We start from the raw sequence: 24,941 nt of genomic DNA, 5'->3' as shown, positions 1-24,941 counted from the left end.
TTGACCTGGAGCAGCTTCCATTTCACTTAACCTGGTACCAGGGATTTGTTTAGCCTGGAGCTAATATATCTATCTCCCACTACTTTTCTATAGCCATCTGGCCTTGCCCCATCACTATATATATATATATATATATATATATATATATATATATATACACACACACACACACACACACACATATATAAAATAAATACACAAACTTTTTAAAAAAACAATTAGAGCTGGTCAAAACTTGCGATTTGCATTCCACAGGAAATTCTATCATTTAGAAATCTGGCTTTGTTCCAAATTGGAACAAAAACAAAACATTTCAAAACTGACCACAAAATGAATTATTTTTTAAAAAATTATTCAATTAAATTGAAACATTTCATCCCGGTTGACTTTTTTAATTTTATATTTAAACTAAAAATCAAAATGATATGATCCAATAAGATAGAAATGTTGAAACTAAATGTTTTGACCTTATCAAAATACTTTTTTCAAAACAAAATTTTGTTGAACAACGTATTTCTGTGGCAAGTTTTGATTTTCCTGAAACATTTTCTGACAGAAAACAGCTCCAACCCAACAAAACACTGACTACTAGACAGTGCTATATATCAGGGCAATCCTCAGATCAGTCTGGATGGTCCACCAGAAATCACCATCCTTGGAGACAAACCCCAACTATTCCTGATTGGACCTGTGAGTTTGGATCCTGTATAGTTTCTTCAGAGCTGTCTTCCCTCTACACTATGTGGGGGGAGTTGGTGCTATGGGAGTTTTGATTCGAAGGGAAGCCAGTGCCCCCATCAAACCCACAGAGCCCCAGTTCCTATTGGATACCCCAAGATTATAGAACAAGTAGCAGCATGAAACCTAGATTTATGGAAGGGTAAGTAATCTGGTGCCGTACAGTTCCTGAACACAGGGCTGAAGGCATCAGTAATAGAAATCTCCCTCAGTAGACCACAGCAGGCTCTCCTTAAAGATGGGGCATCTTTGTGCCTTGGACTTCACCTGTTCTGTCTTGTCAAACAGCAGCAGAAGCGGAAAGTGATAAACCCCCAGGCAGTCTCTTGGGATGGAAAGGAAAAGGCTTCCTCATTTACAGACATGGGAGATAGAGAGCATGTGTAAATGCTGATAGAGGGTTCTGTGGGAGAAACTGCTCACGGTTGTCCCAAAATAAACATTCAAAGCCGAGGTTTGTGAAAGAGAAGCACTGCTGCATCTTCACCACTAGATGGACAAGATCTGGTGGGTGACAGAAGAGGCATGGCTAAGCCCCAAAACCTGGGTAACATGTCTGGTGTTGGGACTGCTTCCAATATCTACAAGAAAAGATGTAACCCCACTAGAAACAGATTCGGAGAGAGATCAGGAGCCAACCTATATCATTCCACTGCATCATCTACCCTACAACAATAATTTGATACACATGGCCAGAATAGACTTCTCAGTCATCCAGTATTTTACAGGACTGATCCATATATCATTAACACTGCTTCTCTACTGTCACCTGTTCTTGAACAGATCCAGAGAAGGGGATTCTTCATTATTATGAGCAAAACGTAGCAAATGTACACCAGAATATTCTCCCTTCCTTATTCTTACAACTTCTTATTCTATCATTTTGTGGTAATGTCAACAATGCTTTCTTCATTTACGGTATATATCACTTCCCTGCAAGCTTTTATTTTCCAGAGTGTAGAAACTGGGCTCTGACCATTTCTCTTCCTGCCTACCCTCTAATGCTTGTATTATATATCACAGTTCTCTGTGTGTTTTCTCTATTTCCCTCCACACTCAAAAGTACCCTTCTTAAACTGTAAGGATTACATGTAATATTTCTGATATGGTCACAAGCCATATCAGATTCCCCTAATTTTATATGAAATCTGTGTATTTATACAAAAACAAAATTGTTTTTTTTCACAAGAGTTCTACATTCCAAACTTGTTTATTTTGTTACACATTGTCACTCTCTCTTCTTAAATTCACTGCTTTCTAGAGAGCTGACTCCAGTTTGTATCAGTATTTTTATTTCTGTTCCTAAAATACATGTATTCAAATTTAATCTCATTTTATTGCATGCAGCCAATTTTGCTGCCCTGCTGGCTGTCTACTACCCAAATATTACTGATCAACATGCCAGAAGATATTGATAATGAAATAAAGTGAAAGAAACCTCTTACTAACAGAAAATAAAAAACAAAACCTGAAGCAAACAAGAATACATGAACTTAGGGCTTGAAAAATCCATTTACAAAGTATAAAAATTTTCCTGGCAAGCGAGGAACTTAAGAGCAATTTCTGCTGCATCTAATCTTTCTTTTTTAGAATACTGTTTATTGTTGCAAAGATCACCATTTGAATGTAAACCAAACATAAAACAATACAGTGATATCTTCCGACATTTGCGATAGACAATTCCAGTCCCTCAGTCTTGCCAACCTACAGCAGGATGGAAATTAAATTGAACCGTGTCAATTTTTCCTGCTGCTATTCAGAAACTTGCAGCAGCACTGAAACTGATCAATCAGTTTTGATTTTGATTCGACTTGTAAAGCAATTAAAAAAATTAACTGCGATTAATCGTAGTTAATAATAGAATACCATGTATTTAAATATTTTGGGTGTTTTCTACAATTTCAAATATATTGATTTCAGTTATACAGTGCTCACTTTATATTTATTTTTATTACAAATATTTCCACTGTAAAAAACAAAATAGTATTTTTCAATTCACCTAACACAAGTACTGTATTGCAATCTCTTTATCATGAAAGTTGAACTTACAAATGTAGAATTATGTAAAGTGCCAGTGTAAGACAAGCCCTCAGTATGAATTTCCAACTGACCAATGCTGATGTTTCAAATTCCAAGAGGCAGTGTTACAGGAAGGAAGTAGTAGTCAGGACTTCTGGGCTTTATTCTCATCTTTGCCATCAGTTCACTACATGACCCTGGGCAAGTCACTTACCCTGCCTATAGTTTACCCGTTATGGTACTATAAAGCTCCTCAGAAAAAGTATAAAGTATTGTTATTAGCCCTGGAATTCCGTTTTTCCCCCCAGCTGCTTCACTGTTTTGATATGAGAGGACTGCCTGGGCTACTGCTGCTCATGGTAATAGCCCCATGTATAGTCCTTACAATTGGAAAGAAAATCTTGAAAACATGTTGTGACAGAATATACCCGTGTCCACTATTGTAGTAATCTTTGTACAAGGTATGCCTTGTGAGGTGTTATTTGAAAACTCATAATTTACTGGTCATTATTGTCCTGGTAAAATCCTGTATATGAATTTATAAGATGCCACTGTTTAGTGGTATTAACACAGGTTCCAAACCACAGCCCTGCCCAAACAGAAGTTGGCAAACAGGTCTGTCTCAAACAAAATGTGTGCTCTGCTTAATCTGCATTTAAGCAGTAAACAGAGTCATCAAGCAGGAAGGGAGACAAAGGGTAAACTACGTGTAAACAAGGCTGATGGGCCATTACATGCTAAGTGACCGCTCTCTGGCTGGAAAGCGGGCAGGGGCAAAAAGAATCTACATTAAGGCCTTGTCTACACTATTGAGTTTTGTCAACAAAAGGCCGCTTTTGTCGACAAAACAATGGATGCGTACACACTGTGATGCGACCTTTGGTGGCAAAAATTTCCTGTTTTGGCAACAAAATAAAACTACCCCGACGAAAGACATAAGGCTTTTTGCACAAAATTTTTGTCAACGAAGTGCCAGTGTCGACGCCACACTTGATTTTATTGCTTTAGTTGGCCCGCAGGAGGTGTCCCACAATGCCCATCCTGACCGTTCTGGTCAGCAGTCTGAACTCCACTGCCCTGCAGCCAGGTAAACAACTATCCACCCCTCCCCCTTAGAAGCCCTGGGAATTTTTGAAATTCCATTTCCTGTTGGCTCTGCATGGAGAGGTCTCATCACATCTTCACAGGTGACCATAGCAGCTTATCACAGCAAACACTCTCCCACTTGGACCAATGCAAAGCTGCTGGATCTCCTCAGTATACGGGGAGAGGAGGCTGTGCAGTCCCAGCTGAGTTTGAGCCATAGGAATTGGGATACCTATGGGCAGATTTCTCGAGGCTTGTGCGAAAAGGGCTATGATTGGGACACGCTGCAGTGCAGAGTGAAGATAAAGGAGCTGAGGCAGGTGTACCATAAGGCGAGGGAGGCGAACCATCGCTCCAGTGCTGCACCTAAGACCTGCCAGTTCTACAAGGAGCTGGACGCTATCCTCGGTGGCGACCCCACCTCCACTGCCAAGAGCCCCATGGATACTTCGGTGGGCCTGGAGGTGGTGGAAAGAGGACCTAACCTGAAGGACGAAGTCATTGATGAAGAGGTGGAGTTAGACGACAATGTGGAGCTCCTGGCAGGGTTGCCTGGTGGGGCAGGCAGCCAGGAACTGTTCACCTCTCCGGAGGTGTCTACCAGTCTCAGCAGTTGCTCTCTGACGAGCAAGAAGCAGGAGAGGAGATGCCTGGTTAGTGGCTGTGGTTTGTGTAGTGTGAAGGTGGGTTCAGGGTATAGAAATATACAAGGCTGGCTGTGTTTCTGTGTGCTGGACTTTCCCCGGTACAGCTAATCAGCACAATAGAACAGGGTGTTGATGCATGCCGTTCCGTGAATGCCAAAAGCAATCTAGAGTTGCTCCTGTCCATAACACACAGCATGTCAGGCAACTGGGAGTCTTCTTCAGTTAGGAACTTCGTGATTAACTGCACTGCCATCCACAATGTCTTCATGACAGTGATCAGAGCATAGGAGAGCAGTGCAGGATCCATCCCTTCCCACAGAGATGGCGGCGTGAACAGCAAACGAGGGCCGTTGAAAAATACCATGAAAGAAAGCTGGAAGCCAATGGAATGCTGGGACAGAAAACAATGTATCATGGGACACTGAGTCTGGTCCCAAGATGCACCGCAATCCCCTCTGCCCTCCCACAAGACCTAGCAGCAGAATGTGTTGAGCTGGACTGTGGGATACGTACCCACAGTGCATTGCTCACACTGTCGATGACAGTGCCCAAACTGTGGACACACTTTGCTGACAGAGGGAGCGAGTGTGAATATGCAATACTGATTTTTATTATAGCACTTCTTGATTGTCGACATATCTTTAGTCGACAAAACTCTGAAGTGTAGACAAGGCCTAAGAAGCCCTTCCTCCTCTCTCTCTCTCTGTCCATTGATTTACTGCATGAGAAGAAACAAAGGAAACAGCCATTAAACAGAAGAATGAGTCCTGGCCTAAAAAGTTTGGTCAATAAGACTGTTAAGGACCTGTGGTAAGAAAAACTTTGCTTTGAATTTAACATAGTTAAATTAGGCATTAGTTGCATTTTATCTCTATTTTTCTTGTAAACATTTCAACTTTTATGCCTCATTACTTGTATTCACTTAAAAAGCTCTCTCTCTTTGTAGTTAATAAACTTGTTTTACCTAATCCAGTGTGTTTAAACTGAAGTATATGGGATACTCCATTTGGGATAACAAAATGTGTGCATATTATTTCCATTGATGAAATAACAGATCTATATAAATTTCTATTATCCAGGAGAAGGCTGGGCAGTACAGGACATACACTTCTTGGGGGAAAATCTGGGACTGGGAGTGCGTTGGGGTCACCCTGCAGTATAATTCAAGATGCGAAGAGCCTAAGTGTGGCTGGCTGGCTGCAGCCCACAAACCGACAGAACTGTGAGTGACTTGCATGCTGGAGGCTGTTCCTGAACAGTTCAGGTCAGAGGCTGCAGCAGCAAAGCTTTGTAAAGGGCACCCCAGGTTGGAGGGCAAGGGTGACACAGCTACGCATTAGTCTGGATTGTACTCTGGTTGTGTCACACAGGGACAGAGCATAAACCAATGCAATGATGGATTCCCAACTCTGCAAACACCCTAAAACAATAGGTCTGAGAGGGGAGACCCTATTGATCTCAATGCATTAAGGCTGTGTCTACACTACAAAATCATGTTGACCTAACTTACATCGGCATATAGCCACCGTAGTTATTAAATTGTGTGTGCGCGCACACATTTGGCTCCTTATGTTGGCAGTGCACGCCTGTATGAGGAGCACTTATATGGATTGTATTGTCAGCACGAGGCATATTGGGACAGGTCCTGAAAGCCAGTAACAGTCAGCATAAGCAACACAATGTCTATGCTGGCACTGCATTGACCTAATTATATCTACACTGCTTGGAGAAGTGGTGCTACTACATTGGCATAGAGAGGCACTTACATCAGAGGAAGCCAAACTTAAGCAAAGACACTTCCACAGCTAGGTCAACACAAGGCAGCTTATGTCGACCTAGCCCTGTAGTACAGATCAAGCTTAAGTCTGTAACTTAAAAGGGTCAAGTTAAGTAGCAACCTTGTTAACTATTCCAAAGCTTATCGTTTTTAGTATGAACATGCAGCTCATGTGTCTTCCCATAATCCCAAACTGCTCTCGTTCCTCCACTACGGCAAAAATTTGTACGCAGCTGCTAAAGCCTCCAGATTTGCTCCTGACAAATTTTATAAGGCAGTCACATGATGGCAGCCCAACCCCCCAAAAATATTAAATAAACTAAAAAAAACAAAAATGCTGGTACAAAGTAAATTGAATGTAATATCAAAATAACAATGACTACTTAAAACCCTCCTGAAAGCTGGAGCAACTTGGAGATCACAGCAGATCCTCGGATGACCTGGGTCCAGGACTGCACTCCTGTCCACCCTTCCCCCTCTCTTCTTCTTACGTTACACCCAGGCTTGGCCAGCTTTGGATCGGGCGTATGTAAGTATGAAAGTGGGTTAGAGGTTGATGCACTAACGCTTTCTTCCTTCCTTTAAGTGATGTGAAAGCATTTCCAGCACTCTCCGCTGTTATTTTATTATTTTATCAATAAAGCTTTAAAATTTAAACCCTTGGCGTGTTCCGTTATCTCCTCCCTTAATGATCCTGTGGCCTCATACTGATCACCTGATGCTTCAGGCAGATTGGTAACAACAATCTGTTTTGGTGGAGAAATGTGGACGGGAGGAACCCTGCGGAGACCACCAACTGTTTTGTCCTTGGTATTTTTTGTTTTCTGTGTCCGGCACTGTTGGTACTGCATGTTAAGGATTTTATATGATTAAAGGTGGGCCCCACCCTCAGTCATAACAGGACTGAAAACCGGAGGCAGGTTTAGCATTCCTCTTTCCACCCCAGTCGGCGGTGGAAGGGTGCAGGTGGGTCTACCCCCGGTCGTAAAAGTACTGGGCAATGGGAAGAGGGCTTAGAGTCCCTCTCTCCAACGGAAGGGATAATCCTCGGTGCATGAGCCCTCAGCTGTAGTATAACTAAGCAAAAAAGAAAAACTTAAAGCACCTCACTCTGTCTGCGAAGGGTTTGGGATTTAGTGCATAAACCCTCGGTGGTAGAGGACCGAGTAATATGGAGGGAGACTTAGCGTCTCTCCCTCCAGCCCAGGGGTGAGCATTGCAAGTCCGAGTGCTAACGTGGGCAATGTAAAATCTCAAGTAACTAAAAACACCTTAAGAGTGGTACTACCAAATTGTAATAACATGTTCAAAAAACAAAAGGGTATAGCTGCGGACTTGGGAGTCCTGCAGTCATGGGCGATGGCATCAATGGTGGGTTCACGGCTGGACGCACGGGCATTAGGGGGCGCGGACACGGAAGTCCGGCTGCTCGGCCCGCTGGTGTCATGGAAGTCGGGTGAATCTGATGCCCGAACCATGGGAGAGGCAGCAAAGAGGGACGAAACCCTGCTGCCTCTTTCAAAGGGGGGCGAGAACCTCTCCCAGTTGGAGAGGGCTCTCACCAAGGTGGGATACAATCCCTGGGGTTCTGTGGCGGAGCTTCAAAAAAGCGTACGTACTTGGCAGGACTTGTTAGACCTGTACGCCAAGTATAAAAAGCAAAAGGGTAAAAACCTAGCAGCAGCTGTGGGATTAATCTAAACTGCAGCAGCCATGTGGTATCAAATGTTGTCGAGACAAAAAGAACAGTTGGGGAAAAGGTGTGTACCTGATTGCTGGTAAAAATTAAGCAACTAAAAGTGCAAATTACTAACCAGGCTGCAACTCAAGCCTATGCTCAGAACAAGTTGCAAGCCTTAAAACAAAACTTCCAGACGAAAAAGGCAAAACGCACCTGCCTGGAAGCACTGGCTATGCAAGTACCAGTCCTTCAAGAACTCGTCAAGGATTTAACCATTCGTATGCAAAATACACCGCAAAGGCAGTGTGCTCACCATAAAAAAAAAAATTAAACAGTTAAAATGCCAATTGGCCGTGCGTTCTGTCCAAGTGGCAAGCCTCACGGAAAATAAATCAGGTAACCCTTGTAAGGGCTTTAATCTCTCCCTCTGTGAGAATCCTCAATTTTGGGCAAAACCTTGTTGCACCCCCATAGCGGCCCTCATTAAAACTAAGGAGAGGTCCATCAAACAACTCCAGGATGGGGCTTGGGTCGAAACTCAGCGTGTTTCAGCGAGAATTCAAAGTCCGCTGGGCCCGGCTAACATCTCCATGCTGGCTCGCGAGCTTGGCCGGTTTAAAATAAAAAAAAGCTGCTACCTGGCTTCTTTCCTTCTAAAATATCATACCTGTAAATAATTTGTCCCAGCAAAAAATTAAGCGGGTGCTCACCGCTGCCAGTTCAAAGCTGGCCTCCACCCTAAAAATCACGGTGGGTCAGCTGCAGGGAGAGGGGTTGCTTGTTGTGCAAGCTGTGGCGAACGTCCTTCTTTCCACCCAAGAAAAATGAAAATATCTGTCAAACCTGGACCAGGCCCTGGAACAAACCAGGTTAAATTATTTTTATCAACAAAGTTTAATCGCGCTGGTCCTGAAGAAAATCCAGCCGGTGACCGCAGCACAGTGTCACTCGTCCCAACCTCCCTGAACCATTGCTCAGTTACAAAAGCTTACAAAACGGATAAATAATTGGTGAAGAGATAAATTGGGGCTTTGGGCCGAGGACAAACCCGTCACCTGGAAGGCATTAAAAAATAAAATTATGCAAATTGCTAAGCATTTCAAAAAACCAATTAAAAGGGTAAAGGTGGCAGCGCTCCAGGCCACCCAAAAGGTGGAAGGTACCCCCACATATACTAACTGGGTACCCAGGAACGGCGAAAAAAAGCCAGTTAAAAGCCAATCAAACCGGTGCCCCGAAGAGGGCCAGTCTTTGCCACTAACTAAGAAGAAGGTATATAAAACCAAAATGGCAGTCCGTAGGCAAGCTTGGAGCTCCCTCCGGGCTCTGGCGGAGGATATGAACAGATGGTATAAAAAAACCCACCTTCGTGTTAGTAAAAAGGCTCTTGGCCCTCTCGGCCAGGTGGGATGAATGGGCCGCCAGCATCTCCAAAACCCGGGCCCACACAGTGGGTGATATGCCACTCCTGCCCCGGCCTGTGGCAGCAGCCACCCCTTCCGCCCCATCGGTGGAGAATTATCGCCAGCTCCACAAGCAACTCCCGCGGGCTAGGAACCCCAGGGAGGGCTTCGGTTAGGGCAGCCCCATTGTCGGCCAGGCGTCCCGCTGGCAGTATCGGGGTAAAGTAACCTAAAACTCCAACTGCCGCCCCAAAATTGCTGTTGTAGTCATTCAGAGTCCGTGTGTGGCCCTGTTGGACAATGGGGCTGGTATAAATGTATTAAATTTTATCCCTGCTAAGGGCAACCCAGGGCCTCCTACCCGGCTCTCTGCCTTCAATTCGAAGCCGCAACAGCAACTAACCCGGAACCAAGTCCCAGTAACCATTGTAAAAACAGTTTTACATGCCTCATTTACCATTAACCCCTCCTCTATAAAAACGGTAATTTGGGGAATGCCATGAATGCTGGAGCAGCGGCTGTGGTTTAATCCTTACGATCAAGGGGGCACACTATGGCAGGAGAGGGGCATGCCCCTGCCCCGGGACGAGGGGGGGGAGGTTTGCCACCGCCACATTGGCAGCTTTAACTGCAGAGGAGGAGGCATATTGAAAACAAGTGGTGCCAGGGGTCTGGCAAACATATCCCTCCAAGTGTGGTAGGCATAAAACGGCACTAGTGGAGGAGGTGGAGTCCCCGGTTCCCCTGCAACAACAATATCTTTATTCCAAAGCAGCGGAGGAGGTTATTGCAGGGGTAATTGCCAATTTGAAAAGACTACCCATAGCCCCTTTAATAGCCTGGTCTTTCTGGTATTAAAGGCGGGAGGGCAGGCCTAATGCCTTACCGTAAATTACCAGAAAAATAAAGCAAAACACCTCCATAATGGCACCAGTAGTCACCTCAATGCCTAAGGTCTTGCTCCATGTGCAGCCACAAAACAAATGGTTTTCGATTATTAACCTAGCCAACTGCTTTTTTGCCTTACCCCTTACCCCTGACTCCCAAGACCGCTTTGCATTTCAGTTTAGGGGAAAACAGTTTACTTTCACATGCGTCCCCATGGGATTCCACACTGCCCCCTCCATCACCCACCAGCATGTGGTGGCTATGCTAGATGAATTGCCCCCGAAGGTCCGTTGCCATGTCATTTCATACGTGAATAATTTGTTGGTGCATGGAAAAACAAAACCCCTGGCGCAAAACTTTACGAAAACAATTCTAAATAAAATTTAAAAAACTGGGTTCAAGGTGTCATTAAAAAAGGCACAATTGGTCCAGCGGTCAGTCATCTACTTGGGCATCACCCTGTGGGAAAGGGGCAGGCTAGTAAATGTAGCCAAGGTCCGTGCATTGTGTAAGATGAAAAAGCCCACCAACTTAAAACAATTGCACTATTTTCGTGGGCTTTAACTTTATTCAAAACCACATTCCCAATTTTGCCTCTCTCACTCACCCCTTGTGGGCACTGCTTAAAAAGAGGGCTCGTGGCACTGGGGGGGGGGGGGGGGACCACAAAAAACCACCTTTAATGCCTTAAAGTGGGCTGCCGTGCAAGCACTGGCCCTCGCTTTCCCAGGCATTGCCAAGCCCTTTTACCTTTGGCTGTTCTGTGGTCCGGAGGCACTGGGGGCTGTCCTCCTTCAAAAAATCACGAAGGGTCTGCTAATCCCAGTTGCATACAATTCCCGGGCGCTACAGCAGCCAAAGATAAAATATAGCCCCTGTAAAAAAAAAAAAAAAAAAAAAAAGCTTGGCGGCGGTATGGGCAGTGCAAACTTTCCAGGCATACATCGAAGGAGCACCAATAGTACTGCAAACCCCGCACACACACTTAAAATACATTTTAACCGGGTCCAAAATGAGTTCAGTCTCAAACACCCGCTTGGCACAGCGGACCCTGTTTCTCACTCAAAGGAGGGTGGCCTCAAAAACTCTGCAGTCCCCGGACCTGCTCAGCACGGCCCTGGTGAAACGGTGCAAAGCATTCCTGCAAGGTTGCCAAGCGGAAATGGACAGCTGCCTGGGAATGGGATCCCCTCCCAATTCTCCACAATCCAACCCAGGCCAATCATTTATGGTTTACCAATGGCTCCTTCTTTTTCCACCAAGGGAATTGGTACGCCCAGTGAGCAGCTTTCAGTGGGGGGGGGGGGGGGGGGGGTGAGCCTCAACAAAAACCTAGCGCATGGCTCAGCACAAAATGCCAAAATAGAGGCAGTGCTCCAGGTTCTAAAATATAACGCTCAGTTGGGGGAGAACTGTGCGGTATACCTCATTGCAAACAATAGATATGTGGTGCAGGGGGTATTAACGTATATGTTTTATTAAAAATAAATAATTAAAACACCGCAAACCGCAAGCCCATCAAACATCAAAAAAGTGACAAAAAATAACGGCATTATATAAAGCACAAAAGGGGAAGGTTTACACTGCCTGGGTAAAATCACATGCCTATAAGGATAAGGGATTACTTCATAAATAAAACAAACAAGTAAACAAACTAACTCAAATTTGTTCAACTAAGGTAGCAGCCTTAATCACAAAATTAGATACCACCAAGCAAAACAACATGGTCTGGAAATTACATGAGTGGGCACATGAGGGGTTGGAGGAAACCCTATTCAAAGTCAAACAGTGGCACAGTGGCCAAAACAAAAACAAATGATACAACGAATCGTAGAGGGATGCCTTAAGTGTGCCCAGGTAAAGCGAGAGGCGCAGCTCCCTGTTTTGCAGGGGCAAAAAACCCAAGGGGTATGGCACCATCTGCAAAAAAATTTTACTAATTTACTACCAACAACAAAAAAGGGATATAAATACCTCCTAGTAATAATTAATGTATTTTCTGCCTAAACAAAGGCATTCCAAACCCGGGTTAATACTGCGGCAGTGGTGCCAAAAAACTCTAAGAAAATCTTCTGCCGGTACGGCACACCCTAAATTATGGTTTCTAATCAGGGGGTGGCTTTTGTGGAAAAAGTCCTTAAATCCTTGCTGGCGGCCTTAAACATTAAGCAACAAATTCACATCAGTTATCGGCCACAAAGCAGTGGCGCTGTAAAAAGGCAAAACCAAAATCTAAAAAATGCCCTCCGGAAAATGTGCTCTACTTCGAAAACGAACTGGCCCCAAAAGCTGACAACCATTTTGGCAGCTTTACGCAATTCAAACTGCCTAGGTACCGGGTACGCCCCCTCCCATATTCTTTTTGGTTGCTCAATGATGTGGGGCAATCTATGAAAATGGGAGAAAAGCTCGCCCGCCAATTCACCAAATGGTTGGTATATTGCCCAGCTTAAAAAAAAAACTTTCTAAAACCCGTAAAGCCGTAAAGGCCGCTCTAAACAAAACAAACAAACAAACAAATAAAGGCCAGATGCAAAAAAGCCTTCAAAAAAAAAAAAAAAAAACGACCGGGGGTGGCAAGTCAAAAATAAGGTAATGTTACAAAAACTGGGGAGAGCGGCCCATACCTTAAATGTTAAGTGGATGGGCCCGTACCCCGTGGTAAACTGCATTTCTCTGGTAGTTTACCAGCTGCAGCTACCCGGTAAATTAAAATGGGCACATGCCAACCAGCTTAAAACCTATGCTTCTTTCTCGGTTTCTAATCATAACGTCGTGGGCCTCAGCTGTGAACCAGCCACCTGCCTGAACCATCCAGATTTCCATCTATCCATGGAATTATTTGAATAATTACAAAACAAAAAAAAAAAAGTACTTCCAAAGGCTCTCCATGGTTCGAGCCACCAATGGGGCTCAAGCCACAGTATGGCGCAAGGCTGGAGGGGAGGGGCCATGGGAACAATGCATAGTCCAAATAAACACCGTAGGGCCACAGAGAAATATGTGGTGGGTGGCCCCGGACCTTCCATGCATCCCCAAGGGACAAACTCTGTTCCCCCTGTGGTGGCCTGAAGCAAAATAAAAGCCTAAAGCAAAATGGAAGGCCCCTTGGCAAGCAATAGCCACCCCTAATCCCTAAACAAAATATTGTTGTTGCAACCTCCTAAACCAGGCAAACAACACCCATAATAAAAGCCCAAACAAGCCATAGCAAAATAACTAATGGCTTAGAGGATTTTATGTGCCTCAGTTTCCCCAATAGATGCGCTTATAATATGTTGCTTTTTTCCCCCCTTTGCTTTGTTAACAGGGCAAGGCAGTTACAGCAAAAGCCCAAAAACACCCCAAACAAAAGCTGTGGAACCGCTCTTGCTGCTTTAAGCCTACGGAATTCGTCAGGGCAATACAGTGTATGTATGCTGGTACATTTCTAACGAAATCCTCGTGTTTCCGGCGCTTTCGGCCTCCTTTGTTAATTTTACCGTTGTTCAAAATTGGCCCTGGTGAAAAAAACAATCGATTATCCACTGGCAGGGGGGCAATTGTGGCTTAGCATCCTGGGAATGTGGCGTCATATATTACTTGGGCATTTTCCCAGGAGCGGCCCCCTGCCGAGAGCCCCAGGTCCCCTGGCCCTGTGTATCCCTCCCAAATTAAATCCCAAGCAAAATTAATCCAAAAAGGCCCTAGGCCACGCCAAACATCATCATAAAAAACAACATTACATCCCTGCACTACCTAAGCCCACCTCCTAAAAGGTGTGTGTCTACCTGGAAACAGTGGCCCCTACCTTTAAAGGAAAAAAAACCTCCATCCTTACTGCCAATGCTTGCGGTTCCACTGGGATGGAAAAATCTAAAAAAAAAAAAAGGCTCAAATAAACTACTAATGGCAGGGTACATGAGCAGGTGTTCAATGTCACAAAAACATTCAATTTGCCATCCAAGTCACTGCTCCACATGAACAGCTCGCATAGGGATGTAGCTGCAATATTAGTCCCCGAACGGTGTAAGGTGCAACCTAACCCCCACAGTTCCACATGTTGGTATATCACGTATATCACCCACTCATCCACTCACACAGCCCGCCAGTGTAAAAAGGCACATATTACCTGCCTCAAACAATTTCCAGCATTCCTTCTTAAATGTAGCCTCCTCCGCTTAGTCCCTAGTCTTCAAAAAATAATCCTAGAAAGGCACCTCCACCTCTCTCCTCACCAGCATTGGTGGCAGATGGCACCCGCTACCAACTAGGAGGCCGCCACTCAACGCTAAATCCTCCTAAATGCCACCTTAAAAGTATTAAACATTGACCTACCCCTAACACGACTTCAGGCAGGGCCGGTGTAACCACTAGGCAGACCAGGCGGCCACCTAGGGCGCCAAGATTTGGGGTGCCAAGAAGAGGTTCCCCCCAATTTTTTTTTTGCTTCATCCAAAATGGGACAGGGCGCAGTTCAGTCCTTTCCCCAAGCCGCCTTCCCCCATACCCGGGTCTCCCTCGCTCTCTGTCTTTTCCACACACTATATTGGGCAGCTCTGTCCCATTATGTGCGCAGGTTGCCTCATGGCAACCCAGTTGTGCACGCAAGGGGGGTTCATCTTTGTTCCTTTCTCCTTCCAGGGAAAACCTCTGCCTGGGGCAAATAAATCAAGGAGCCGGATCAGAGAGCTTGTCAGGAATGGTCTAGATCAGTGGTTCTTAACCTGGGGTGCATGCACCCCCTGGGGGGTGGCAGATGTCTTTTCTGGGGGTGCGAGACGTGCCAGATTTTTTTAGAAGGTAAATCATCGAAAACACAAATTAAGCACAGGCCCGTAAGTACAACTACTTTGTTTCATCAAACCTATATATTTATTAAAATTATACATTTTTTAACGATTACTGTAATATACAAGCAAAAAAATATATCTAGGTTTAAAGAACTGACCTACTTCAACAATTTTTTTATAAGGGCTGTGAGAACATATTTTGAGAACCAAAGGGGTGCAGGGTGCAGTAAAGGTTAAGAACCACTGGTCTAGATAATACTTAGTCCTGCAATGAGTGCAGGGGACTGGAATAGAGGACCTCTCGAGGTCCCTTCCAGTCCTACGATTCTATATCCATGAGGAGATGTCAGAGAGACAGGCTAAGATTTTAGTTGAACAGATGGAGAGAGGTCCTGAGTAGAGAGGTAGGTCTGAGTAGAGAGGTAGGTCTGCATAAAGATGGTAGTTGAATTTGTGTTTGTGGCTAAGATTACCCAGAAATAAGGTGTAAAGGAAGAAGAGAAAGGAACCAAGAACAAAGCCCTGTGGAATCTCAGACTGAAAGTTGCAGAGGGTGGTGGTGCGGGCAGGGAGGGAGAAAGCAGGGGGAAGGATCCTCTGAAGGACAGACTGAAGGAGTGATTTCAGAGGCAGGAGGAGAACCAGGAAAGAACAGTCACAAAAGCCACAGGAGAACAAGAATCCAAGAAGAGCATGACTGACTATGTTAATATGGCTGACAAGTCAAGACAATTATGATGGAGTGCTGGGTCCTGAGCTTTGGCTAGGAAGAGGTCATTAGGGACTTTGCCAAGAGCAGTTTCAGTTGAGTGAAAGGGACAGAACCAGGATTGGAGAATAGTCTCAGATAAAATTGGAAGAGAGCAACCCCAGACAATTATTGTAAACAGTGCATTCAGTGAACTCAGAGAAGAAAGGGGGAAGGGAGATGGGGCAGTAGTCAAACAGGCAAGCAGGGTCAATGGTGTGGATTTTTTTTTTATTTTTATTTTTTTTGAGATGGGAAATACTAAAGCTTACTTGTATTGTGACAGGGAAAAGCCAGAGGAAAGTGAGAGGTTAATGAGAAGAGTAAGGGAGGGGAGGAGAGTAGATGCAAGAGAGACAGGATGGGATGTCTACAGCATACAGAGGGGTTAGAATACATGGGGCCTTGCTCATAATGCTTTCCGCTCGTGCTAAAACTGGTAGGTATAAAAAAGCATAACCCAACATCATCTTCATTCTGTTTCATTCTGAAAGGAGATTCACACGTGATCTCCTCTACTGCTATGGAAAAAAGGTACGAATAATAAGGAGGGGAAGAAAGAATTAAACCTCTGCTTGTAGTACATATTACCCCTGTGGCTCAACAAAAGAAACAAAATGAAATTAACAGGAATACAGTCAGTTACACCTGACTGCTGCTTCCCCCAGGCCCTATTGCAGAAATACTGAAAGTCAAAGCACAGATGCAGCAGAAAAGAAAAAAATGCTAAAATGGGATGGGTTGTAGGAACAAACAGAGGCTTGAAGAACAAATGTGGAGACTACAGAAATTTGGCATACAAAGCACCACTTGGTCCATCACATATCTGCACAAAAAATGTTCATAATGATGCAAAGGTAATCAAACTGTTTGCATTAGATTTCCTTTCAGCAAGGCTAACCGTTGTATGGTCTTCCACTATGCCAGTCTTCACTTGTGCAATGTGGACAGAAATTGCTGGTGTAATAACACCAGCCAAGCAAAGAGTCTACTTTCCCACAGTGCACTGATCACTACTTAGGTGGTCTGCCTGCTCTATTTTCTTTATGGCAATACACAGAGTCATGTTTGCAGGAAGCAACGTACTGAACAAGTCATACTGCACACACTGCAGCTCATTTGCATATTATTTCACAGCAATCAACTTCTTTAAGTATCTACTATAAGAGGACTTCTCCCCATGAAGATATTCACAAATCATGATCAAATCATTTCTTAAGCTTCTCTTGGTTAAGCTAAACGGAGTTGAACTTCTTACGATTCTCACTCTAAAGCATGTTTTCCAGACTTCAGACCATTCTCATAGCTCTTTTCTGAACTCTTCCCTATTTTTCACAAGCACTGGATACAATATTCCAGGAGTTCTCTCACTAATGCTGTTTGCAAAGGTAATACTACCCCCCTTCTATTCAATCTTCCCCTGCCTATACACCAAGGATCATGTTGGCCCCCTTAACCAAAGCATAATACTGTGGGAAGTCATGTTCAGTTGGTTTGCCTCCCATGATTTCTAAGTCCTTTTCAGAATCAATTCCTTCCAGAATACAATCCCGTATCCCATAAATTTCATCTATCTTCTTTGTTCCTACATATGTTACATTTGACTGTATACCTACACATGCTATTCATAGGAGCCCAGTTTACAGATTACTCTGTAAAACTGACCTGTCCTTGTTCTTATTCATTACTCCGCTATTTAGTTACCAGCTTCTGTTCTCCAAACTTAACAGAGGGTGATAAAGAGTGCAGTTCCTCATCTCCTGCGGCAGCCCCAGCTGGTGATCAATCTGTGGCTCACTGGTCAATAGTCTCACTTTGACAACCTACCCATAGTTTGTTAGACCTGAACTTGCAGTTGGCAAACTATGAGTGATCACCCACTGAGGAGTTACAGAGCTGGAGGCTTTACTGGCATGGGGGGAGAGGGGAAGGTACAAAACAGCAGGAGGCAGAGAATGCAGCCTCACTTAATGATCCATAATTGGATCCAGACCTGCAAACGTATAGTAGGGGGATCAAGACAAGGGAGGCCCATGGCTGAGCCATTTCTAGGGAGGAGCGCTAAAGACGATAGGGCGAGGAGCAGAGAGGAGACTCAACCAGTGAACTAAGGATGTTTGCCAGCAGAGGGAACTGTCAACTCTGACAGCTATTGATTGTGTCAGTGGGAGGCGACCATACTAGCATTCAGTTGATTGAGATGCAATCAGGGTCTTACCTCTACAAATTACAGGGGTAACTCAATGATTGCAGCTGCCCTGATAATCAGCTGAAGCATTTGTGTTTGGACACACATGTATTTCAATCAATTGAGGGGGAGCAACTGGTGTTTATGCTAGTAAATTTCTCCAGTAGAGACAAGGACTCCGAACGTATGAGTTTAGGAACAGGGACCTCATCTCCTTATACGTCTGGGGCTTGGAAAGTGTCCTCGCCCACATGCCAGAAAACTTCCCCTGGCAAGCAGGTGAGGGCAGGTACACGTAGCCATAATGGGACACTGAGCGAGAAACGTGGTTTGTTCCTTGGGAGCAGGGCTACAGCTGCCCACCAAGTGTCAGTTACCCAGAGGCTCATTCTTTCCACTGCCGGGGGAAGGAGACACTGTCCTTTGCTCCTGGCTCTGTCTTTCCTTCTTGCACCAACGAGTGAGCTGAGACTCCCCGCCACTCTGCTGCTGCCTGCGGGTAGCTCCGTGAAGCTTATGCGTATCTGAGCAACTTACCTGCTGCTCAGACAAGGGAGAAGAAGCCCCCGACCCCGCTTCCGTCCCAGCAGCCGCGGGGTGGGCAGAGGGCAGCGCCGCTCGCTTTACTCCCAGCCGCAGGGAAGGGAGCGCCGGGCGCCCCAAGCCCATCAGACCCCCAGAGCCAGGGGAGCGAGCAGCAGGGACACACCGCAGCGCTTCTTCTCCCTCCAGCCCTGGTGGGGGAAGGCCCACGTGGGGGTGCCCAGTGCCTGGGGGGACCCCGCGCAGAGCATCACAGGGCGGGGCACCCCCGGCCCATCAGCCTCCCCAGCGATACGGGCAGAGCCGGCGCTGGCCCGGGCCCCCCAGGGGCGAGGCGGCGCCGCCTGCACCCAGCCCGGGCTCCCCGCCCCCTTTGCGGCCGGCACTGACCTCTCTGCGGGGCCGCGGACCGAGCCGGCAGCAGGCGGGCTGCGTGTCTGGCTGCGGTAACCAAGGGCGACACGGGCGCCGCCATCTTCCCGGCAGAGTCGGTCCTCCCCCGCCCTTCAAAATAACTTCACTCAGAGCCTGGAGGAGAAGCGGCCAGAGCCCCGCTCCCGGCCGGGTCGCTGCCGCCGTGCGTGACACGCCCCCTGCGCGCGGCAGAGCCCGAGCCCGGCCCCGCCCTCTCTCCCTCCGTTCGGGGCCGAACCGCGTCCCGCAGGGCCTACAAGCCCCAGCATGCAACGCGCCACCTCCGCCCGCCAAGCGACCGGGAGCAATGCGTGCTGGGAAATGTAGTTTATTCTGGGCTGTAGGAGGAGCTGGGTGGGCAGGTCCTTTGGCTGGGCCCGAGGTGAGGCGCGTTCCTGGGGGGCTCATGGGCAGCCCCCTGCCCGTGCATTTGCTCAGTTACCCCTAGGAGGCTGGGACTGGTTCGGCTCACGTTGACTGAGGATGTCTGCCTGTTGCCCCGGCAGGAGAAGTGGTGTGTGTGATTTTACCAGGTTCCTCTGTCTCAGAGGGGGATTTTTCATGCCCCTCTGACTCCTCAACAGGGAAGAAGGCTGGTCTTGTAGGGAAGGTTAAGGATGTGGATGTGGTACAGCTGGGTTCAGTTTCCGTTCTGCCACATCCTTCCTGAATAATGTTAGGCAAGTCACTTAACCTCTCCAGGGTGTGGGTGACTGATCCCTGCGCTGGCTGGCTCTAGGGACAGAATGGGACGTTGCTTGTGTTTCCCTTGCTCAGGGGATGAAGATGTAGACTAGGGTAGCCCTGAGACCTCTCACTTGCACTTCATGCTGCTGGAGCTCCCGTGGGACTTGTGGCAGTGAGGGATGCTTAGGGTAGGGTGCAGATCTGCCTCAGCCATGCCTCCTGTCCCCACCGCTGCCATATGCTAGGGCAACTGGTAAAGGCAGAGGAGTAAGTGGTAATGTAGTGTAGCATGTGCTGATTTGTCATTAAGTAGAAGGGTGAAACAAGCATATTGTATGTGCAGAGAGGTCAAAAAGGAAATGTACAAAACAAAGTAAAAGAAGGGTGTAAAATAAAGCAGGCCTCAGCCACTGATTATTTGCATTCCTACTTAAACCCCTTATCCCACTTGGCATAAACTGTACTCATTTTACAAACCTACTGAGTGCCAGATTGGTGCAATTTACACTACTTTACCACATGTATCCACTTACTCCAATTTTTTTTAAAACTTACATGCTGCATATAATTTACACCATGGTTTATAACACTACTGGATTTGATTCAGAGACTTCCATGGAAGTAGCAACTGCTTACCCTCAAGTGTGCCCCAAATTGAATGTGAGCTTCTTTCTGTAACGCAGATTGTTGCAGCTTTGCTTCAGCATAGTGAATTTATGAAGGATCTTTGCAGTTAATTTACATTTCTTGGTGTTGGTCAGCTTGTGGGGTTGTTTTTTTTCAATTATGTAGATTTTGTAACTGAAAGTGAAAGGCTAATACATCTGGCTAGAGCAAGATCTGGGGCACAGAGATGCTGTGCCGTCTCCTCCATTTGCATGCCAGTACACTTTGATGTTGAACAGTAACATCCCAACATTTTCAGTGGGGAGCACATTTTGCTGGTTTTAAGGCAAGACACAGGGACTTGAGCATAAGGAGTCTCTTTCCTTGGTGTAGTCAGGTCAGAAAACCTATCTCATACTCAAGAGAGCATGAGGGTAGGGGATGGGCTACTTCCCTAGCTTGGTATGGCCAATTCCCCAGTCAGCTAATGTGGGCTATCGTCTGCAGCCTGTAGTACAGGAGTGGGCAAACTTTTTGACCTAAGGGCCACATCCGGGTTGCAAAACTGCATGAAGGGCCATGTAGGGAAGGCTGTGCCTCCCCGAACAGCCTGGCCCCCATCCCCTATCTGCCCTCTCCCACTTCCCGCCCCCTGACTACCCCCCTCTGAACTCCCGACGCATCCAACTCCCCCTGCTCCTTGTCCCCTTACTGTCCCCCCTGGGACCCCACCCCCCATCCAACCCCCCTTGCTCTCTGTCCCCTGACTGTCCCGACCCCTATCCACACCCCCACCCCCTGACAGGCCCCCCGGGACTCCCACGCCTATCCAACACCCCTGTTTCTCGTTCCCTGACTGCCCTGACCCCTATCCACACCCCTGCTCCTAACTGCCCCCCCAGGACCCTACCCCCTACCTAACCCCCCCTGCTCCCCCCCAGAACCTTCGCCCCATCCAACCTCCCCCTGTTCCCTGTCCAACCTCCCGCTTCCTTACCATGATGGAGCCAGCTACGCTGCCACGCTGCCCGGTAGGAGCTTGCAGCCACATCGCCCGGCCAGAGCCAGCCAGGCCGCTGCATTGCCCGGCAGGAGCAGCGGGCGAGAGCGCTGACGGTGTGGCAAGCTGAGGCTGCAGGGGAGGAAGGACAGCAGGGGAGGGACCAGGGGCTAGCCTCCCCGGGCGGGAGCTCAAGGGCCAGGCAGGATGGTGCCGTGGGCCGGATATAGCCCACAGGCCATAGTTTGCCCACCTCTGCTATAGTAGCTTGGTATACATCCTACTATTTTTGTCAAAGGAACAACAGTGGGTGTCCCACCATGCAGTGCAGCTGCCAGTCGTGATAATTCTTGTGCTTCACCAGTAAAATGGCACTAGCAATTACTGCATTGTTAGTATTTCTCTGCTCCACGTCCCATCCCCACAACTGCTACTCCACCTAGAAAGACCAGATTTTCAACCACTAGTTTCTACTGCCATCTCATCTTTTAATGGCCTCCACAGCAGCCAACACAAACATAAACAAGTTTCAAAGCTTATCATCACGTATGTCAGCTCCTCCCGTAGTCTGTTGCCTGTAGCCATTACACTGAGACCACATCTGCACTATAGAATTATGTCGACTTAAGTTATCTTGGTGTTAAGCCGCCGCAGATATTACATCGCTTGTGCATCTCCACACTATGCTTCTTGTGTCAGCAGTGCATGTCCTCACTAGGAGTGCTTGTATCGATGCAGAGAGCAGTGTACTGTGGGTAGCTATCCAACTGTGCAACTTGCCACCATGTAGCGCTGGGTGTTTTGAGAAGGTTTTGCAATGCCTCATGGGACTGAAACGAGTTGCACAGTGGTGACTGGGAGCACGGGTTCAATTTTATATAATGCAATGTTCTCCATCCCATAATGTTTCACTCCTCTTTTCAAAATCACTTGCACAAACCTGCGCATCCCTCCTTGCTGTCTGCCATCTGTGACAGAAGTATGGATCCTGCACAGCTCTGCACTACTGTGATAAGCATTGTAAGCATGGGCTGCCTGATCCTGCAGTATTTGCAGAGCGACAAGAGAAGGCGCAGAGAACATGATGATTCTTTGGAGGCTTGATTGCTGTGGGACATAGAAACTATCCAAGGTTTTTGGCAGTTTTCATGGAGCAGCTTCAGATGATGGAGCACCAGTTCTGGGCCTAAGAAACATGCACTAATTGATGGGATCACATTGTGATGCAGGTTTAGGATGATGAGCACTGGATGCAGAACTTTTGGGTGGGCAAGGCCATATTCCTGGATCTCTGTGCAGAGCTCATCCCAGCCTGCCCGCACAGCCATACCAAAATGAGATCCACACTGACAGTGGAGAAGCAAGTGGGAATTGTTCTGTGGAAACTTGCAATGCAATTTGAAGTTGGGAAATCCTCTGTGGGGGTTGTTGTGATGCAAATGTGCAGGGTCATTAATCACCTTCTGCTATGAAGGACTGTGATTCTGGGCAATATGCAGGACATAGTGGATGGCTTTGCATCAATAGAGTTCCCAAACTGCAGTGGAGCAATAGATGGCATGCACATCCCCATTTTGACACCAGACCACCTTGCCACAGAGTACATCAACAGAAAGGGCTACTTTTCTATTGTAATGCAAGCTTTGTGGGATCACCGGGAATGCTTTACTGACATCATTGTGGGCTGGTCAGGGAAGGTGCATGATACACACATCTTTAAGAACACAGGACTGTTCAGAAAGCTGAAAACAGGGACTTTCTTTCCCGACTGGTGGATTACCATTGGCAATGTTGAAATGCCAATGTCATCCTGGGAGACCCAGCCTACCCCTTGGTCCTATGGCTTATGAAGCCATACAGAAGCCACCTCAACACCACCAAGGACTGCTTCAACAGGTGCAGAATAGCGGTTGAATGTGTCTTTTGTTGGTTGAAGGGTTGCTGGCGCTGTCTACGCACAAGCTTGAACCTCAGTGAAAAAAATATTCCAAGGGATATAGCTGGTTGCTGTGTCCTGCATAATATATGTGAAGAAAAGGGGGAAAAGTTTCTGCTGGGCTGGAGGGCACAGGTGGAGTGGCTGTCTGGTGATTTTGAGCAGCTGGACACCAGGACTATCAGAAGGACTCAGTGCAGAGTTATATGGCTCAGGAAGGCTTTGAAAGACCATTTTAATAGTGAACCAGAGTAGTGTGTTGCTGTAGTTTGCTCTACCTGTCCTTGGTCTTTTGCAGCCCTGTATGAACCCTTTAGTGAATGCTGTGTGTATAATAATATAACATTGCCAAAGCACCTTTTAATACTGTCTGTAAATGATGTCAGCCCCAGCCAGCATGTGTTGTGAACAAATAAAGATGAACTATGTTTCCATAAACAGACTTTTATTCCATAACGATGCAAATAGAAAAATATTTATAACTTAATAAAACTTCATAAGTTCTTTTCCCGTAATTTATTAAGGGAAAGAACAGTCATTTCCATTTCAGGTCAGTGTATTGGCGGCTGTGCATATCTTTAATGTCACCTGGGGTAGAGTGGTAGGTGTAGTAGGGAGAGAGCCTGAGATATAAGCTCTTGTATTAGAGGCCTAAGCTACAGTAGTGGGCAAGCTTTGCTGATGTAAAGCAAAGTTAGAAAAACTCAGGCTGTGAGCAAACGTCAGGCTCTGCTTCCTTGCAAGTTCACAGAATATGTCAAGAACAGGACTGATATTGCAGAAACACATATTCTTACGAAGTGCTAGGCACAGAGTACTCATGCAAACACATTCCAGAAGATTGGTACCAGAACATCCCAATATCAAGGATGGGACAAAAACATTCCCCCAGGATAATAGGAACACAGAGACCCCTCCTAAAAGATAAGGTCAGGATGACAATGTGATGAATAAAGATGTTTTGATCAAACCCACATGTACAAGGAGATGGGTAATAACTAGCCACGTCAAGGGGCAGTAACTAACTATGTCAGAGGGGCAGTATGTAACTTGTTTCTATCAGGGTATGAAGAAGTATCTCTGAGAGAGTGTCTTGGTCCATCCGAGGGGGGAATGGAAAGTCCCACCATTCACTGAGCTGCATCCATTGTCATGGGCATACATGTCTTAGTATCCTCGTAGAGTGTGCCAGGTGCTATTTCCGTGCTTTGTCAACAATAAACGTGGCTAGGTGCCTTCGTGCCTTAATGGATCTTGTGGTCATTGGGCAGTTCGCTTGAGGTCTGCTGTGCTGGCTGTCTGCACAGAGCTGGGGCAGCACACAGAACACACACACACACACACACACAGCTGAACATCTAACCACAGTAGAGATAGTACAGCAGCCCCTGATGCCACGAGGAATGTTGAGAGGAGATGTAGGGACGTCCCGATATGAAGCTCTCTATGGGCTGCAGAGGGAGGCGAGCATGGGATTGTTGTACCTTCAGGTCCACCAAAGTCGGCAGCATGTCTGTTTGCTGCCTGAGAAGTGCAAGAATCTCCTGCTGCACATTCCTCTTCTTTTCTTGTGCCTGTCTCCTCTGCGCTCTGTCCCCGTCCATGCTGTCTGCAAGAGTGATCCTCCAAGCCCTGTGCTCATTATCTGAAGCAGCAGAGGCTTGCAGAATTTCTTGAAACATGTCATCCCGAGTCCTCTTCCTTCTTCTCCATATTTGGCTCAGCCATTCTGCTGGTGTGGATGGAGAGACCCTCAAAGCCACATTTGCAGCAGCTGAAGATACAATACACAGAAATACTATTGTCAC

At 46.5% G+C, this 24,941-nt stretch overlaps 1 protein-coding gene across 2 annotated transcripts in view; it reads right to left on the bottom strand.

Moving 5' to 3' along the window:
* AFG1L (AFG1 like ATPase) overlaps nt 1–19,088 on the bottom strand; it is a 144,285-nt gene extending 125,197 nt beyond the window's left edge. For both annotated transcript variants that reach the window (XM_074948202.1, XM_074948203.1), the window contains exon 1: nt 18,881–19,088. In XM_074948202.1, coding sequence (XP_074804303.1) covers nt 18,881–18,965 — 85 coding nt within the window. In that variant the 5' untranslated portion in view covers nt 18,966–19,088. The remainder of the gene's footprint in view (nt 1–18,880) is intronic.
* Nucleotides 19,089–24,941: the final 5,853 nt, after the last annotated feature.

This window comes from Natator depressus, chromosome 3 (genome assembly GCF_965152275.1).
Source record: "Natator depressus isolate rNatDep1 chromosome 3, rNatDep2.hap1, whole genome shotgun sequence".
Lineage (NCBI taxonomy): Eukaryota > Metazoa > Chordata > Testudines > Cheloniidae > Natator > Natator depressus.
This window is presented reverse-complemented; position numbering and strand designations above follow the sequence as displayed.